Genomic DNA, 19,389 nt, shown 5'->3' on the forward strand with positions numbered 1-19,389 from the left:
AACACCCACTGTGGGTAGAACCCTGTTGAAGAGTTGTTAATAAAACCGGAGTCTATTAAAGGTAAATGGTGATAAAGCAATTGAAGAGGAAACAGAAGGGAAGAAAAGTGTCGGTGCCGTTTCAGTGTGTGTGTTATTCCCTTAACATTTTTCACATGTGTCCATAGCCGTGGTGGATTTGCTTCAGGAATTAACAGATATAGACACCCTCCATGAGAGTGAAGAGGGAGCAGAAGTGCTTATCGATGCTCTGGTAAGTTGCACACCCTCTGGGGTTTTGCAGGTTTGTATAAGTTGTTGGCATTACCACTGCTATCGTCTCTGAGAGTGGGTACCAGGTGGAACTCCACAGTGAGGCTGGACTATGGTGAGACTGGAGTGAATAAGGAGAGAGAAAAAGTAGAGATATGACTGGGGCAGTGCTTTATGCTTTGGAACTGTGTCAGGCAGAGGCCTCGCCCTCAGTAAGTCTCTGCTGTGGGCAGGGCCATTTCTCATTCTTCTCACCACATCCTTTCACATTGGCATTATTGCTGCTGTTCCCATATACAGCCATGAAGCTGTGGCTTAGAGAGGCCAAACAAATGGCCCGTGGTCACACAGCCAGGATTTGAACCTGTGGTCTCCTAGACTGTATATTTTCTGCCCCTTTCTTTCCTCCTCTCTTTTGTTGCTACTGGCCTTTTTACAAAGAGCTTTCACAAATGTTTTTCTCATCTGGACTTTCTAATCCCAAGTGCCAGTGAGAACAGGTATTATTACTTATTTTACAAATAGGTCATCAGAGAGGAATTGGAGAATGTTAAAAATGAGAATAAACCTTATAGCTCATTGAGGCCAGAATGTCTTTCCCTGCCTGTAGAAGACAGGGCAGTCGATGTCTGTAGTCTTTTGAGGAGCCTTAGGCTAGGCCTCAGAATATTCTTCAGCTATTGATTCACGCAGCAGCCAACCCAGAGGAGTTGGTCTGTGAGGTGCAGCTGTGGCCAGGTGCCAGCTAGTCGAACTGCCTTACATGCGAGGAAAACCAGCTGCAGAAGTGAAGACTCCCACTGGGTTGCTCAGCCAGTCCTGTGACAGCTGATAAAACAGCCTGCATGTTCTGATCCCCCCCACAATCTGTTTCTACCGCCCTAGATTTCCTAGTACACTGGTGATCAGAGAGGGCCACAAAGCTGAAAAGGCACCCCAGCTGGCCAGTGGCAGAAGTGCATCTAGTCCAGCCCCTACCCTGATACCACCTGTGGAGCTCTGTCCACCTGCAGAGCTGTATCCTTCCTCAAGGCTCTGTGGATTGTTCTTCCTTCTGTTGTCTTCTCTTGTCTTTTCTCTCTGGTAAGGATGTTGGTATTGGTTTTGATTCAGTTAGCAGTTTATCAAAGATCACTACAGCCACTTGTATTAGAAGCACTTGGGGTGCTTGTTTGGCTACTTTCTAGTCCTACCCAAGACCCACTGAATCAAAATGGCTGGGCCTGGGGTCCCAGATGATCTCAAAACCCACTGCTACACTGCCCACCTCCTCCTCACCCTTTCTCATAATGTTCTCAACACTAGAAATTTCCCATGGCCCGTGCTCGCTGCTGGCATTTGGTGTGAATGAAGGGGTTGTGAACCCACTGGTTATGAAGAACTGGCTCTTACAGGGAGTGAGGCTGGAGTCCAGCAGGGCCATTTATGACTGAGTATAATGAAAATTTCTATGGCCATTTTTCTTTCAGGCTCCTTTAGAGAGCAAACTGCTACTTTTATAGAATTCAGGGCCTTTATTTTTCCTTTGAACCACTGTGCAGAAAGAAAAGGATGATGTTGGGAAGTCCTTTTGTTTTGAGGGGCATCTGAGGAAAGACTGTGGCACTTGCTCCTACTCTGTGTCCCCGCAGTGTCGTTTGTGCAGTCTTACCTTCTAGAGGTTAATTACATGGCCCTGAATGAGCCTTCCTGCCTGGTCCCTGGGCTGATTTTAATTACCATCCTTTGCCTGTCTGAATAGGGAAGACGAGAGAGGAACAGCTAGTCTGGCTGTTGCATGTAAAACGTACCCAGAAACAGCAATTCACATAAAAGTCCCCTTTGTTTTTTCCATGTTGCCAAGCCCACCGACAAAAGCTGCATCTTGGCAGATTTTATTGTTTGTTTGGAAAGAAACAGTTCACCCTCAGTCTGGGGAGCCATTAGGTAACTGCTATGCAGGATGTTCTGTTTGTTTAGTTTAGTTTTTATTATTATTATATTAGTTTAAGATTTTGACTCTTACAGGTTTATCCTGGTGGGGCTGGTAGGATTCACAAGCACTGAACATTCCTGGACTCCAGTAGATTATTTGCTTGTCTGCAACCAGTCAGAAGTCATCAGTAAATATCAGAGAACAGAACTGGCGGTGGTCTTCCATTTACTTTTTTTACTCTTGTGCTGCATTCGGGAAGAAATTTGATAAGTACTCTCATATTACAAGGGTTGAGTTGTCTTTGTAGTTTTAATTTGGGGCCAATATCTGAGGCCTAGAATTGCATGAGCAGAGGCTAGAGGGCATGTGGCAGAATTTATTGTGGTGTGCAGTTTGCAGTTATTGCTTTGGTCTTTTTCCCAGTTGGAAGTCCTAAGCAATAGGATAGCACATTTGTGGGGAAAGAATGCTGTCCTGGCATTCTCAGGGATCTTCAGGGTTTTAAAATTTGGTTCATATCCACTGTTGTTACTTAGGCAAAAGGCAAATATTTGTGCTTTGTAACAAGTTGATCTGGTAGCCTGTAAAATGGACTCTTTTCTGAAGAGTGGTAAACAAGAGGGTATATTGCTTTGATGGCAATTCTCTGGCTTACCTCTCCACAGATGACTTTGGACTTCTTGAGAGTGATGATTAAATTACAGTCATTTTTCTACTTGCCAGTCCCAAAACTTGCCGTGTGCTAGGTAGTCCCATGCCTTCGCTCATGCTTCGCCTTCCGCTTGCCTAGCCTTGCTTCTCTGGGGCTCCCTGGAATACTGCCTCTCATCTTGTGAGGCCTGACTTAAACTTCATCTCTTTCCTTTTGAGTTTTTTCCAGACTCATCACCTCAGCAGGATGTGTTGTTCTAGCGCTTTGTACATCCTGGCACTTGTCACATTGGATTATAGACGTCTGTTTATAAGTTTGTCCTTCCTGAGGGGTGATCCCCATCAGGAGAGTGGTCAGAGCAGTGGCTTTGTCACTTACCAATTCTGTGTCCTTGGGAAAGTTACTAACCTCTCCATACTGTTTCTTTTTCTGTAAAATGGAGATAACAGTAGTGCCTATCATACAGTACCAAAGTGAGGAACAAGTGAGATATGTAATAAGTTTTTAGAACAGTCTGGCACAGAGTAAACACCTGATAAATGTTGACCATTATCGTTATAAAGGTACTATGCCTGGCAGATATTAAGCGCTTAGCAAATGTCAGGTTAAAATTGTATGTATCATCTGCCACACAGTAAGATGTCTGTGAATATTGAGTTCAACAAACATTTTTTTCAGTTTAAAAAATATTTCAAAAACATTTTGTACAAACACTCAATAAAACCACATTTAGATGGGATGGGCCTAAATAAGACATGAGAGGATAGAGCTGTAGTTTTTTTTTTTTTTTTTTTTTTAAAAAGGAAGAAATAAGTCATGATAATACAAGGCAGAACATTGAAAACAGCTATGAGAGAGGCATGCTTCTGTGGACACGAAGAGGAGGGAGTGCTCGCTTCTGGTGGAATAATCAGGAAGGGCTGCAGAGCTGCAGGTATCAGCAATGGCCTCTGAAGGGGGCCTTTAATATGAGAGCATGTGGAGGTGTCCCAGCCTATGGAGATGGAAGTGTGGCTGGGTGGTGTAGCTGGCCAGTGTCTAGGAGCCAGCATTTGCTTTACAGAAACTCTTTATAGAGTTCCACAAAAGTGGCTTTGATGTGGACTACCAGGGGACTACCCTCCATACCCATTCCTGCACTCAGTTAACCCTACTGAAATGTTAAACTTTGAAGCCCCATCTCGGTTTGCCTTGGACTTGGTTGACGATGGATTTGTGCTGCCCAGGCGAGACTGAGGTTGGCCAGGTTTATGTTGCTGTAAGGGTACTTACTGTGAAAATTCCTGGATCTTATTCCTTCCCATTTCCATTCATGTTCTCACCTTCATCTGTATTTGTTTCAAAGCAAAATTCATTTGTTCACTAAATGTTTATCGAGCACTTGATGTGTTCCTGATTCTGGAAACCAGGTGTACAGCTGTGAGCAAGCCTGACAAAGCCTCTGTTTTTGTGGAGCTCACATGGTATGAGTGTAGGGAGAAATAGTAGATACATAAACAAGAAAACTGTCAGAGAGTGGTTCTCTGTTTAAGAGAATTAAAATAGAGTGATGTGAGATAGAGTGGCTGGGAAGTCAGGTTGGATTAAATAGTCGGGCCAGGCCTGAGTTCTGAAAGAAACCAGCCATTCAGAATGTTCAAGAGCAAGATGGGAAAAGGGCAAAAGACATAAGGCAAGACTGAGTTTGACATATTCAAGGAACAGAGAAGGGGCCAGTCTTGTGAATGTACAGCTGGGGTGAAGGGAGAACGCAGAGTCAGGGCCAGACCACATTGGGCTCTGTGGGCCTTGGTGAAGAGGTTGGGTGGCATTGCCAGGGTGAAGAGAAGTAATTGGAGGATGTAAGCAGAGGAGTGGTGTCGTAGCCTGACCAGCGTTTTAAACAGGGCATCTAGCCGCTGTGTGGATAATGGACTGGAGGGACAAGAATGGAAGCTGAAAAGTTACAGCTCAGATACAAAAGGCCTGAGTTTTGTATTATGACCATGTTACTGTATTATTCTCAAAACTTGTTTGATCAAGATTCAGTGGGTATGGGTTTTATTGTTATTGCTGTTTTTTAAATATGAAATTTCTGAAACTCCTAGTAGGCAGAAAAACCCCAGTCTAACTCTTGAGAAAGCTTATTGGCAGATTGTACCAGATAGAAAAAGAATCCTTCAAACCCTCTCATCTGTCTCTTTTTTATTTCCTCCTCTTCTCTTATATCCATCCTCTTTGGTCAAGTGAAGATGATGTCTGATCGTGCCCTTGAACTTTATCTCAGTCGGACCTCCCGGAATATTGTTTGGGAGGCCTGCTAACAATCAGAAATAACAAATGACTTATCAGAAAACATCACACCCAAGACAGTCCTGATTTCCAAGGCAAGGGTTCTCTGGCTGATGCTTTAATCCCTAAGCAGGATTTGTTTTTAGTTTCAGACTTTGTCACACGTCCAGAAAATTGAAGGTAGGCCTAAGGGGCTAGAGGGAATAGATCAGAATGCTAATTTGTACTTTTACTCAATGATATCCAGAGCTATGCATAATATAAATATTTTTTGAAGGTTTTTCTGAACTAAATGTATTTTTACTGCTTTTGGCCTTCCTGCAATCAGATAAAATTGCATTTAACCCAACTAAACTTAAAGTTTCACAGTTTGCAAGCTTAAAAAGGGGTTGGATTTCCGTAGCAAGAAAGAAGATTTTCCACTAGCCGGAGGCCCGTTATCCATAACCATTCAGCTCTAGGACTTAAACGCATTGCTCACTGACAGTGTCCCCACCACCTTCTAAACAGCAGAGATGGGAAACATAACTAAGAATCAAAGAAAGGGAGAAAAATAATGCAGATAAAGCGGCAATAAGCAATTGAAATTGGTGAAGCAGTTTGCAGAACTGGCAAGCAGTGTGATACCCACTGGAGTAGTGGTGTCTGCTGCTTTAGGATTCAGGGAGATTATAAGTCAATCAGGGTGATTTAGGGAAAAACATACTGTGACATGGTTCATATTTTTCCCCCAGATGTTTTTCTGTTTTCTCTTACATACTCAAATTGTCCAGTTAATTAAGGAAAACATTGTAGTGGATTTCTTTAGTGAAGCTTTTGCTGGCTGTGAGATTTGAGAGCAAGATTGTATAGCTCTTGGCACAAGATGGGAAAGCAGCACTTTCCTGTGTTTACAGGCTCCCAAATCTGGCATCAGTGTTTCTTCAAATAGTATCCCCTCCTTGTTCCTCACACCAGGGCATAAAGGAGAGCCTAGAAAAATCTAATTCATTTGTGATTCAGGTATCACAAATTAGTCAATAATTTCATGTTTCCCTTGTCCACATATTTCCCTTACATCTCACCCAGACAGAGTAAAGAGTCCATGTTTCAAGATCTATGCCGCCTGCCATTGCTTGCCTCCTTAAGCTCGGTTTGAATTGTGTCTATAGAATACTTTACATGCAAGGGCTCTGGAAGTATTTGGTTGGATGAGATCGTTTCCTTCTTTTTTCTCCCTCATTCTCTCCCCTCATTGAAATAATGGGGGATTATGGGAAAAAGTAGAGTTGGAGTTGGGTACTTCTGCCACCAGCTTTGTGACTTCAATCAGACTAATTAACCTCTCAGAGCCTTTACTTTCTCGCCTGTGAAAGATGTGAGAATTACATGAGGATAAATGGAGCAATTACAGTGCACAAACTATGTGTTCCATCAGTTTATTTAAATTTAGCAAGATTTACTGAGTATCTGCTGTATAGAGCATTGTAGTAGACTTAGGATATAGAAAGATGAATGAAGCAAGGTGCCTGTCTTTCAGGAACTTGGCTTTTTCTTAGCCAGTGGAAGAGAGGAACAGTGAATAATCAGTTATCAACAGGGTAAAGGGCTAGATTCAAACCTTCTACTTGATTCTTTGAGCAGCTGCCATGGACTAGACCTAGGGTAAGGCCTGTCACATATTTTCATTTACTCTTTAGAACTTATCCCCATTTCATAAGTGAGGAAACCAAAACACTGAGAGGGAGGATGACAAAAATATGCAGCAGACCGTGTCTTCAGATGTGGCTTTACTTATTGGCTGTGCTTAAGAATCCGTTACCAGATGGATCATCCCTTCTCGATGACAGAAAACTAGGTGTTTCCTTAGTTATCTTCTTTGGTGTGCCTCAGGGCTACCTAAGGGCAGTCTCCCTAGGACACAGATTGTGCACAGGAGGTACATGAAGTAGTAAAAGCATCATTTCACCTAAGGAGAAGGAAGCCTGGTTTTTGCCTTTGCCTCCACTGCTCCATAGCTGTGTGGTCTTGGCTGAGTCACTAACGTCTTGAACATCAGCTATATGGTGTGGCTACTGAAAGTTTCTTGTCTGTCTCAACATGTCTGACTCCATTAAGGGAAATGCAGTAGCTTTCTGTGCATCCCATACAAATAGAAGATATTTTATTGTGTTGATTATTCCTTTTAAGAGGGAACTATAAATTCTTTATAAGTAGTAGTTTCATAAAAGCTTAGCAAGGAAACAGGAATGTTTTGAGGTCAACATAAAATGTGACTGGTGAACATTCCAGCGAAACATCTTTTGGTGCATTGGCCTAGAAATGTGTTTTGGCTTGAATGAACTGCTGACCTGACTTAAGATGGCATTCTCGTGAGTTGTCTGAGTACCACAGAGAAGGAGAAAGAGCACAGGGCTTGGTTTCAGATGGTCTGTGTTCAAGTGCTAACACTGTCACTCACCAGCCTTTTAACCTTGAATTTTACTCTGTCTCCTTGAGCTCCAGTTGACTCATCTGAAGTTAGAGAGAATGATGCCTGCCTTTTACTTACCTCAGGGTCACTTTAAGACTTAAAAGAGATAATGGGATGGAAGAGCACCTTGTAAACCATAGATTGCTGCTTTTTTACTTACTTTGTTCATTCAAATAGTGGAGAAGTAAGTATGGGAACGGGAACATTTTGGGGACCATTTTGTAACATCCCTCTCTCCTTTTGCTTCGCTGTTCTTGCAGGTGGATGGGCAGGTGGTAGCACTGCTGGTACAGAATCTGGAGCGCCTGGATGAGTCTGTGAAAGAGGAGGCAGATGGCGTCCACAACACTCTGGGTGAGAGGAAGGGTGCTTGCCATTGCCTGAGTTGCTTTGTGTTTGTTTTGGGACTTTGTGCTCATTTCCCTTCCTTCTTCATAATAGAGTCAATAGCAGGAGTGTTTTCCTTCCTTCTGCTCCCAAACTGCCTTCTCAGAAGTGAAGACCTTTGTGTAAATTTCATATAACTGCAGCTTTGGTTTGGCTTGTGGGTAATAAAAACAGAAATCCACGAAGTAGGTAACCTTCCTAGTCAGAAACTGCTGGCTCTGGTTAGCAGGCCTTTGCCTCCAAAAGTTAGGATGAAGTCTATGCTGGTTAATTTTGTTTCCTTTGGAATGTGTATATTTAAACATTTTAAATCATTTTAAGTTGGTTTTTCTTATCACTTTCCTTCAATGGAACTGCAAACTTGTGGGCCACTCTGTACCTTTGTAGGACATTTTATTTGAAAAAGAGTTAGTGTTTCTTTCTCTTCTTAGGTATAGACTACCATGTAAACTGTGAGTTGAAATATTGCTACTACTTGACTGTCCCTACATCAGATTTTCATTTAAAATGAATCCTCTGTAGTATTTCTCCTCTTCTCCTCCTTAAATCTCCCCAGTCTTTCCTTTTGTAAAGTTGTTGAACCAATATCCTATTTAAAATTGTGTTTTGGGGGTAGCCCTCTTTATTACTGGTCACTGTCTTGTAAAACCAGAGATGACATATCTGTAAGCAGAGCTTGAGAAATGAACGAGGCCCAGTGGAAGCAGAAAATTTGATGAGATTAGATTTTTATTTTTAGCTCCCTTGTGTACCACGTATTTCTATTGTAGTTCTGGACTCTTTTCCTTGAGGATTATCATAAAGAAGGGGAAAGATGGGCACCTGGGGGTAAGAGGAGGATCACAACACTCTGTAATCTGAGTTGGCTGTAGTCTAGAGCCAGAATTTGGCATTGCCATTTGTTAGCAGAATGCTGGATTTTGTGGTATCAAAAGTCTGTTAACTGACTTCTGACTGTCTGTTAATAAAAAGTACCAGCCTGCCAGTCTACAGAGATCTTTTTGCAGCTCGGCCAGCTACTAACAGTTCAAGAGATTCTTCCCTCTCTCTCGCTTATTGAGTGCCTGGTGTTTGTCAGGCACTGTGCTAGGTCCTAGGGTAGATTATGGTAAAGTAGGCATGGTTCTGCTCCTGACAGGGCAGACAGATAGGTGAGTCTTGAAAAGAAAGGAAAGACAATGCTGGGTGACAGATGGTATCATAGGAGTCAGTGAAAAGCACTGTGGGAATGAAGAAGAGCCTCCAAATTGCTGGATAGGAGCAGCTAGCTCCTGTGCGTGACTGTGGCTGAATATGAAGACAGGTGCATTTTGACAGGTGGAGGAGTGGGAGAAGGGCCTTCAGGCAGGGGAGTATCATTTGCAAAGTCATGACTGGGGCTGGGATTTGAGGAAAGACTGGAAATGGCCTGTGACAGTCAGAGGTGGGAGATGGAACTGGAGGAGTAAGTTTGTCCAGATAATGGAAGACCTTGTAAACCATGGCAGGAAGCTTGGATTTTGTTCAAGTGAACAATAGGAAACCATCTAAAATAGAAGCAGAAGAATAGGATAAAGGCATGGAAGATTAAAACGAATGAGTTGATTTTTGTAGGAAATGGCAGAAAGTAATTCAGGGTGTCGTAGTGCTCTTCATCTCTCAGGGTTTCATTGCTCCTCTGCTCCCACAGCTTCGTGCTTCCGCTGCCTGGTCATCCTTTAACTTGCCACTGTGGAGGCTGATGTGGGCAAAGGAGTGAGAAAGAAGATAGGAGGTGTGGTGATTTCTTCAGCCCTTTCTTCTTCAAAATTCACACCCAGTGTGTTCTGGGTATTGTGCGTAGGGAACACAGAAGGATAGCTGTTTCATGATAGTAACATATTCCAGGATATGGAGTGGAAGAGGGGCTGAAAGAAATGAAACCGTTTGATATTAAGGACTCCAGGTGATTAAAAAAAAAAGTTCTCCTTTTTAGTATCATAGTCATGCAATAACTTTTTTTTCCTCCTAGTTTTTAATTTTTCTATTAAGCAACACTTTGGCTATTGTAGGAGATAGCAGGACCATATATATTTGCTTCCTAGTACCTGGGAGTTACCTCTGCCAGCATGACCTTTCTCCTCTGTGCATGTTATTTTGTTCAATTAAAAAGACCATACTTGCCTGCTTTGCAATATTCTTGCTTCCACCTGATGCAGGGAAGTAGAACTGCAAAAGGATGAATCAGGGAAGGAAGAGACTCGGAGTTCACCAGCCCCTGATTTTTCCCTAAGGCTTTTGCCTAACTCCCTGTCTCTTTGGTTATGGGTTTCTGGGACTCATTCAGGACTGGGTGGAACTTCTTAGGCAGATATCCACCCTTTTGTGTGTTCTGCTCTAGTGTTCCCTATTAGCATAGAAAATCTATCACTTAGCCCTTTTGTGAGTTCCACCATTTTCAGTTATGAGTTTTACTTATAGCATAACTGGAAGAAGAAAACCACAGCAACTCCCTGGTTAATCTGAAAATGACAACCCAGCATCTGGCTGGGAGGAATGCAGGGAAGTGGGGAGAGGAATAACATGCCTGTCATGGGAAGCAAGCTTGTTGCAGACAGAAACAAAGTTGTCCTCCCAAATGACTGGTGTCTGTCTCCCTTCAGCTATTGTGGAAAACATGGCTGAGTTCCGGCCTGAGATGTGTACAGAGGGTGCCCAGCAGGGTCTTCTACAGTGGCTGTTGAAGAGGCTGAAGGTGAGTTTGGCTGGGGGAAACTGCAGCTCACACCTGTCTTTGCTCTGGGCGTGATTGATGCTGGGTTATTGGCATAGACTGTTATGCTGGGCCATATGATCTAGTTTGGGAAGCTTCTGGTACCTCTTGCTTCTTTCTTCTCCATTTTTGTTTGTTTTAAAACAAGAGGCTTTAAAAATAGTCTTAGTACCTCTGAAAATACAAACATGTTATAAATACAAATCCATGTGATACAGAAGGTATAAAACTGAAAAGATCCCCTCTGCGGATCGCTTGTAGTCCCCCTTCCCGGAGGCGTCACTGTTAATATCATACCCATTTCCCAGAAATCTTCTGTGTATGCAGGGGAATGTGTTTCTCAAACAGAATTATATACTATTTTCTTATGCAAGTTGATCTTCTCACTGAACTAGTTGTTGCCTAGTCAGTATTCCACCACACAGATGTACCAGAATTAATCTCATCATTCCCACTGGTAAGTTTGTACTGTTATCAACAGTGCAGCTGTGAATACAGTAGTCCCCTCTTATCTGTGGTTTTATGTTCCGCGTTTTAGTTACTCACAGTTAACCATGGTCTGAAAACAGGTAAGTATAGTATATACTAAAAGGTATTTTGAGAGAGAGAGACCACATTCACAAAACTTTTATTACAGTATGTTGTTATAATAGTTCTATTTTATTATTGTTGTTAATCTCTTACTGTGCCTAATTTATAAATTAAACTTTTTTTTTTTTTTTTTGAAACTAAGTCTCACTGACTCTGTTGCCCAGGGTGGAGTGCAGTGGCGTGATCTCAGCTCACTGCAACCTCTGCCTCCTGGGTTAAGGTGATTCCCCTGCCTCAGCCTCCCAAGTAGCTGGGATTACAGGTGTGCGTCACCACGCCTGGCTGATTTTTGTATTTTTAGTAGAGATGGGGTTTCACCATGTTGGCCAGGCTGGTCTCAAACTTCCGATCTCAAGTGATCCACCCGCCTCGGTCTCCCAGAGTGCTGGGATTACAGGTGTGAAACACCGTGCCTGGCCTATAAATTAAACTTTATTATAGGTACATATATAGGAAAAAACATAGTAAATATGGAATTTATCTGTAGTTTCAGGTATCCATTGGGGGCCTTGGATCCTATCCCCCACAGATAAGGGGGGGACTACTGTATATACAAACTTTTTAAAGTACACATTTGTCTCAGTTTATCTGTATAATAAATTCATAGAAGTAGAATTGATAGGCCAAAGGCTATGCACATTAACATTTTTTGTAGTATTGCAAAATTATTCCCACTGATTTATCACATCCCACTGATAGATCAGCTGCCCCACTGATTGAGAGTTATCTGTTTCCCTCTGCTTCTAGCTAATCTGATGGTGAAAACTGGTATTATTTTAATTTGTAATTTTAAAATCAAGTGAAGTGTGTTGGCTTCTTGTTGATTAGCCATTTGTATTCATGTCTTTTAGCTTCATATTTATATTCTTTGTCCATATTTCTATTGGATTGTTCATTATCTTTCCTTCTTAGCATAGTCTTTGTGATTGTCTTTTTAACAGTTAGTACTGTCTAATAGAGTAAATGGGGGAAAGAAGAGGCAAGAGCTCCTCTCAGAACAGTTTTAACCAAAGGTGTGATGGGAGGCAGTTTGGAACTGCTTATATGCTACTGAAATGGTCCTCAGGCAGGCAAGGATCCCAACTTTTTGGTGAGAAGGAGGCACTTGTTTGTAGCTAAAGTCATGCTCTAATGAATGGCTTTGCTCTGCTTCAGAGTGTCATAAACATCCAGAAAGTCTGGGCTGTATCAGGTCAGATTTGTCCTGCACTGTCTTGGCAGGGCTAAAGGAGAAGGTTCTGCCTAAGATATCATATGCTCCTTGGTTTTCTCCATTTTTAACACTCTAGTCTTTTCCAATCGTGTTTATTCAACCATTTGTTCCCATTAAATCTGTAACCTTGATTTACATAACATTGGCTCAAGGATGCTCAGCTAGCCCAGCTGCTACCATTAGTGGGTATGGGCACATTTGCCTAGCAGAGGTCAGTAAACTATAACTCCCTCCAACCCCCATCCCTCTTGCCTTTGAGTCTTGCATCCAGCAAGTAGTTAATTCGTGCATTGTCATTTGCAACTTCCTTTTGACCTCCTCTCTTGAGTCTAAATATCCTTTGGTTTTAGAACTAGACTTGTTTCTCATTTAATTTCCTTTACATCTCTCTAAACTCAGTTTCTTCTTTCCTCAGTATTCAACACGTTTTTATCCTCCAAAACCTTGAGATGTTTTGGGAGCAACAAGTGGAAGAGAGGAAAGTAGAGCACTGAGTTTTAAGGGGGTGGCGTAGATGTCAGGGACCTGAGTTGTTGGGGGAGTAACCACAGGTTAGGGATGCAACCTTAAAATATACAAAATAATTCAATCCTTTTTTTTTTTTTTGTCTCTGTTATGTCAGGACAGATTTTTCCAAGTTACTTGAGACTTAATACTCATTCAAGGATCTTCATTAAACTAGAATGTCAGACCTTCTGCCTTTTGAAAGTTGTTGAAACTTCCCAGAGTCTTTTTTTTTTTTTAATTGGTAACATTGGAAGGGAAATTGACTTTTGAGTGTGTGACTTGGATGCCATTACCCTTATGATCATAATGAAGGGGCCCATTTGATAGTTTAGCAAACTATTGATTCTTGCCATATAGGCACTGCATTGGTGTGATCCTCAGGGCATAAACAACCAGGTTGCTGTCTCTGAAACAGTTTTCAAGCTTTTGGGGATATTTAAACATCAAAATGCTGTTTGGGTTTTTTACTGGTAAGCAAGTGCTTTTAGAAGAAAACTGTACTGCCCAGGCTTAATTAATTCTTTCATTAATTAGTTAATGAAATAAAGTCCTGCTTAAGAGTGAGGCCAGCAAGAGGGCATGTCCTTCACAGCAATGCCTTGCTCTTATTTCTCATAATCGAGGGACGTACTTGTTATAATCTTCACTCTCTTCAACATCGTGGTGACTCTTCGTGAGTCCTGGACCCAGATCCTGACTTTCACTTATTAGCTGTGTAACTGTGGGTAACGGCCTCTTAACTTTTCTGGCCTGTTTTCTCCTTTGAAAAACGGGGATCATACTCCCTGCCCTTCCAATCTCACAAGGTTATTGTGAAATCAAATATGAGAATGCTTTTAAATTGTAAAGATGTTATAGCAGTGGGTTTCAGCTGGGGGTTTGTATTAAGATCACCAGTGGAACTGAAAAAATAGATTCCCACACTGTACCCTAGACCTACTGTCTTAGTCTCTGTCTTTGGTATATTTTAGAAATGTTTCAAACACGTGATTCTAATGTACAACTCTCACTGAGATCAACTTGTCTCTGGAAATGTGGACCTTCTTGTTAACGATTTTACTCTGGAGACAAATTTAAAAATCCATTTTCACTATGCCATTCCCCATTCAGAAACTTACCTGGAGTGATGCTGTGCCTTCTACATCAGATCCCACCTTCTCTGCCTCTTACCCTGACCCAGTTTGACCTTTTCATTTTTCAGTTTTGAAACATTGGCCTTTGTTACCTTTTAGATACCTTTTTTTTTTTTTTTTTTTTTTTTAAATCTATCCCCTGCTCTGCAAAGGTCAAAATTATCTTGACCTCTGTGTCTGGCTTTGTTCCTGCTCCTGACTCTATCAGGAATGACTGGCTCCTCTCTTCCATTCGTATTTCTAAATTTTACACACCCTTCATGAAACAGCTTAAATCCCTAATCTTCACTTTTAGAACTAAAAGGAAATCTGTAAGTTCTACTGTAGATAAAAAATTTAAAATTGAAACCTGTCGATATTAAGTGCCTTGCCCAAACCCCTGTAGCTAGTTAGAGATAGAACTAGGATTAAGACCCAAGCCTCCAGAATTTTCTTTATGCCCCCTTTCCATAGTACTTCGCCTCCAGCCTGTACTGCCCACTTTCTTTTATAAAAAAATCAACCCCTTCATCTTTTTCCAATGGGTTCTCTTGTGAGAGTTAGCCTATCTGGGTTCTAGCATCTACCCGCAACTGTGTGATGCTCTTGGAGCATCTTCTCTCCATCTGTAAAGTGGAGATGACTCCATCACCTGGCCAACTTGAATATTCTTATGTGTGCTGATTTTCTTTCTCCAAATATCTCTAAATTTTATAATTACAAGGACTGTGTCTATGTCATATCTGTATCTCCTTCCAGCTGTTCTCAAACTGTGTTTCCCAACCAGGAGCATCAGCATCACCTAGCACCTTGTTAGAAATGCAAATTCTTGGGTCCACCCAGACCCACTGAATCTGCAAAGTTGGAGTAGAGCCTGGTAGTCTGTGTTTTTGTTGTTGTTGTTGTTGTTGTTGTTTGAGACGGAGTCTTGCTCTGTCGCCCAGGCTGGAGTGCAGCAGTGCAATCTTGGGTCACTGCAAGTTCCGCCTCCCGGGTTCACGCCATTCTCCTGCCTCAGCCACCTGAGTAGCTGGGACTAGAGGCGCCTGCCACCACACCCAGCTATCTTTTTGTATTTTTAGTAGAGATGGAGTTTCACCGTGTTAGCCAGGATGGTCTTGATCTCCTGACCTCTTGACCCACCCTCCTTGGCCTCCCAAAGTGCTGGGATTCCAGGTGTGAGCCACCGCGCCTGGGCCAGTCTGGGTTTTAATAAGCCCTCACGGTGATTCTGATGTAAGCTAAAGTCTGAGAACCAAGGTCCTAGAGTACTTATGTCTAGATTACTTGATAAAACCTTGCAATTTGACTGATCATCCCATATTTATTCAGTAATCCTTGAGTAATTCTTAAGTGAGTGACACATTGGTGACAGCATTGTAGTGTTGGATTTCTCCTTTTTGTACTGGTAACCTAGCAGTATATAGAGATATTCATGGATCTCTTCATCCAACAAATCAAACCTCACTAATTTATTCTAATGAGGATAAAAACCACTGCAGATGATTGCATTAAATGGATTAACAGATAAGTAGATAACAGTAGTGTGAGAGATGCTGCATCACAATTAATGTTTTTAATGGGGAATACAAGCTTATTAGGATGTTACATACTATTGAAAATAACAGCAAAACCAAGTGTTATTTTTCTTTTCTAAAGAAACAAAATTAAGATTACCTCTTGTTACCCAGTTAAACCAATGCTTCAGAAACAGTTGCAACATTCAGTTAAGTTGTATTTTATGTACAACTGGTTGATGCTAAAGTTCTTAGCCTGTATGACCAGAGGTTGGGATTTTGTAGGGCACAATCTGCTTTGACAATTGTACGGTGCTGTAGATATGTCTGAACCTGCCCCATGTGTTCCAGGTATCAGAGGTGAGCTACAAATATAACCTGCAGCTTCTGGCTGTGGGTGGTAGCATAATTGTTTTGTACTTTCCAGAAAAGCAGCAGCTCCCAAAAAGGTGAAGTTTAATTTTATTCAAGGCTAGTACATGCTGAGTACAAACCTATGCATGACTCTATAATTACTCTGACAGCTGAAAGATTTAAGAGAGCCAGGCTCCTGGATGGAAGAGAACCCTGCAAGTTCCAAGTCCCGCTGATTAACTTTGCAAAATCCAAGAGACTATACCTGCTAAGTAAAATCTCCTTTCTCCTGATTTTGATTAAATGTCTTTGAAATTTGGCAGTTTGGTATTGTGCAATCTCTGGTTGAGATTTAAACAGAAATAAAATATCCTTTGTAAGCTTTGTCTTTGGCTAGACAGGAAAGATTACTTTCCTTTCTTCCCACCTGGCCTAATTTCTTCTATTTCTTTTCTACCAGATTAAAACATCTGGTTGTCATCATCATCATCATCATCATCATCACTAAGTTTTCACCATCTGATATGAGTTTCATGTATTGACTGCGCACTACATGCTAACGTGTTTTTCTAAAACCTTCTTTCCTTCCTTTCTTTTTCTTCTTTTCCTTTCTTTCTGTCTCTCTCTCTCTTTTCTTTTTTTTTTTTTTTTAGGCAGGGTCTCACACTGTTGGCCAGGCTGGAGTGCATTGGTACCATCACTGCTCACTGCAGCCTCTACCTACCAGGCCCAAGTGATTTTCCAACCTCAGCCTCCCAAGTAGCTGGAACTTCAGGTACACACCACCACACCTGTCTAATGTTTGTACTTTTTTTTAGAGATGGGGTCTTACTATGTTGCCCAGGCTGGTCTTGAACTCCTGGGCTCAAGTGATCCTCCCGCCTCAGCTTCCCAAAGTGCTGGGATTACAGGTGTGAGCCACTGGGCCTGGCCACATACATTATTTCTAATCCTCACAACCCTGCCAAGAGGGTGCAGCTATCCCCAGTTTACAGATAAAGAAAGAATCCCAGAGAGAGGAAATGGTGTTGCTCAAACCACATGGGAACCACGTGGGAGAGCCTGTGAGCACTGGGCCTTGGCATCTCTGAAGCCACCTCCTCTCGCCAAGCTGCTTCCCAGCTGGTACTGCTTTTAGATTCTGAAGCATTGCAGAGCTCAGCGTTGGGGAGTTATCAGGCCTCATCATTTTGGTTTCCTGATTAGATTCTTCCTTCATTCCAGTTTCTCAATCAGAACTTACGTTTTAATTAAAAGATGATGAAGTTATCAGTCTGGTTTTTAAAAACTTACTTTGGGTAGATTGGAAACTCTTAGTAGTGTCTTACAGCAGAAGGTGGAGATTTTCTGCGGAACCAGGAATTCTCAATAGCAAGAAACTCAGCTGGTCAGTGCCTGTTACGTATATACCAGTTCCCTTAGTACAGCCACTTCATGAGGAAGATATTAATTTGGCCAGTCACATAGCTGGTAACTGTTAGAGCTGAGATTCTAATGCAGATATTTCTGGTTATAGTTGTCAGAAAAACTTGTGGTACCTACTGTGTGTTAGGTACTTTCATATTATGTTTTTAAATTGTCATAGTAACTCTCCAAATAAGTGGGGTTTTTTTTTTTCTATTTCTTCTTTCTTTTTTTCATGTCAGTGCCCTTAATTTAAAAAGTGCTATTTTTTATTTTCATTTTACAGATGAGGAAACTGAGATCAAGAACGTTCCTTGGGTCATGGATTCCCGTTGTCAATTTACGATGTTCTTAGTGTCTCAGTAATTTTGTTTTTACAGCACCGCTATGCCAAAAAGTACCTAATAGTCTCGTTTATTAAGTAGTTATGTCCAAACCATTTAATATGTATTTATGTCCTTACAATTTGTTAGCCATCTGAGAAGATAATACACACAAATTGAAAGAAAAAATATTTTTATTTCATTTTTAAATACCATAGTTACTTCCTAATGGTATGTGTGCCTTTTGGGTACTACTCAAATCCTCCAACTGAACACCACCGCCGTCATTCTGATTTCACATCCATTTTCACAGTTATTTTTGTCAGAGCAGCTATCCAAACACAGCTCCACAAAGATATGATGTCACCGGAAGAAATGTACCTTGAGCTTCTAGTTAATGCAGTGCCCAACAGATGTCACATTTCACTGTGTTCTCCATGAAATTTTAAAATATCCTGTGGTGAGTTCAGTGTGGCACCCCAGTTGCCACAGCACATAGTTGGAGCACTGCAGACTTGTTCACATAGGCAGTGGCGTGCTCATGAGTCAGCCTTAGGTGTGTCTAATGCCAGATCCGTGTGTTTTTTATCTTTTTTGAAATTTGACATTTCTACAGAATTAATTTTAATTCAATGTAAGGTTTTTAAATGCCACAACAGTGGACAGGGTTCAGATCTAAGTCACCCCTGTTTGTTCTCTTGCTTAATTCTGTGTCTTCCCTATAGCAGGTGCCTAATAAGTATTTATTGAAAGGAATAAAAACTGCCTCCAACTTGAAAATAGGAGCGTACAAAATTGAATAAAGGACAAGAGGCATTAGATCCACAGAAAGGCCATGGCTCTAATGACCTACTGTCTTTTGGCTTCTTTCAGTTAAGTATCTTGTTTTAAACAAGAACCATGGCCCTTGCAAAGCTAACGTTTAAGTTGGTGCGGCTTAAATCTTTTAAAATATAATAGCAATACTTGGCACTTATATAATTTGAGTGGGAAATTTTATTCGCGAATCCTTGATTTTGATAGGGATGCTTACTCCTTGGCTTTTCACCTTCATGTTTTGATTTTCATTAATATGAAACCATTTTACTTAAAGTGAAACATACCACAGATTGCATTAAGCCCTGACTATTATGCTGAATTTCTTGAAACAAGGCTTCAAGCTTGCCCCGGGAGCATATCTTACATTTAGCACATGTAAGACCTTGCATTTATAGATCTTTTAACCTAAGATGGTCATACTTGGTCGACCTCCTGAAACCCTGTAGGCTGCACTTAGCTTGATGAGGGAGACGTGCACAGAAAACTGAAATGATGCTGAATATTGCTTGATTAGGTGCAACTCTTCCTCTTTAAGTACAAAACCAGTGTCTAAACAGATCTGTGAATGGTGGTAAGGTGATGGAAGTGTTAGTTCCAAAATAAATACTTCCCTTGTCTTTTCCAAGTACAGAAATTCTTTGTCATTTCGAAAACACAGATAGGTAGCAAAGGTTGCTGCTGATTAATAGTCATTGTTTACGTGCCTGCATTTTAAGGATCATGGACACCATAAATAAAAGCACATCACTGAGACTCGCTCCTCTCTGTGCACCTTCATCCAGGGGGCAGTGATAATGGTGAGATATTTAAGTCTCACTACCGAAGCAACAGTGAGGACAGCCATGAAAGATAGTCTGTGCAGTAGATGTGTCCCCTCTGAAACTCCCAA

The 19,389-nt window shown here is 41.5% G+C and overlaps 1 protein-coding gene across 1 annotated transcript in view; it reads left to right on the top strand.

The window, feature by feature from the left end:
• Positions 1-19,389, top strand: part of CTNNBL1 (catenin beta like 1) — a 179,918-nt gene that overhangs the window by 63,248 nt on the left and 97,281 nt on the right. The window contains exons 5-7 of the mRNA XM_033186386.1: positions 156-253; positions 7,803-7,896; positions 10,551-10,642. Coding sequence (XP_033042277.1) covers positions 156-253; positions 7,803-7,896; positions 10,551-10,642 — 284 coding nt within the window. The remainder of the gene's footprint in view (positions 1-155; positions 254-7,802; positions 7,897-10,550; positions 10,643-19,389) is intronic.

This window comes from Trachypithecus francoisi, unplaced genomic scaffold (genome assembly GCF_009764315.1).
Source record: "Trachypithecus francoisi isolate TF-2019V2 unplaced genomic scaffold, Tfra_2.0 Lachesis_group21, whole genome shotgun sequence".
NCBI lineage: Eukaryota > Metazoa > Chordata > Mammalia > Primates > Cercopithecidae > Trachypithecus > Trachypithecus francoisi.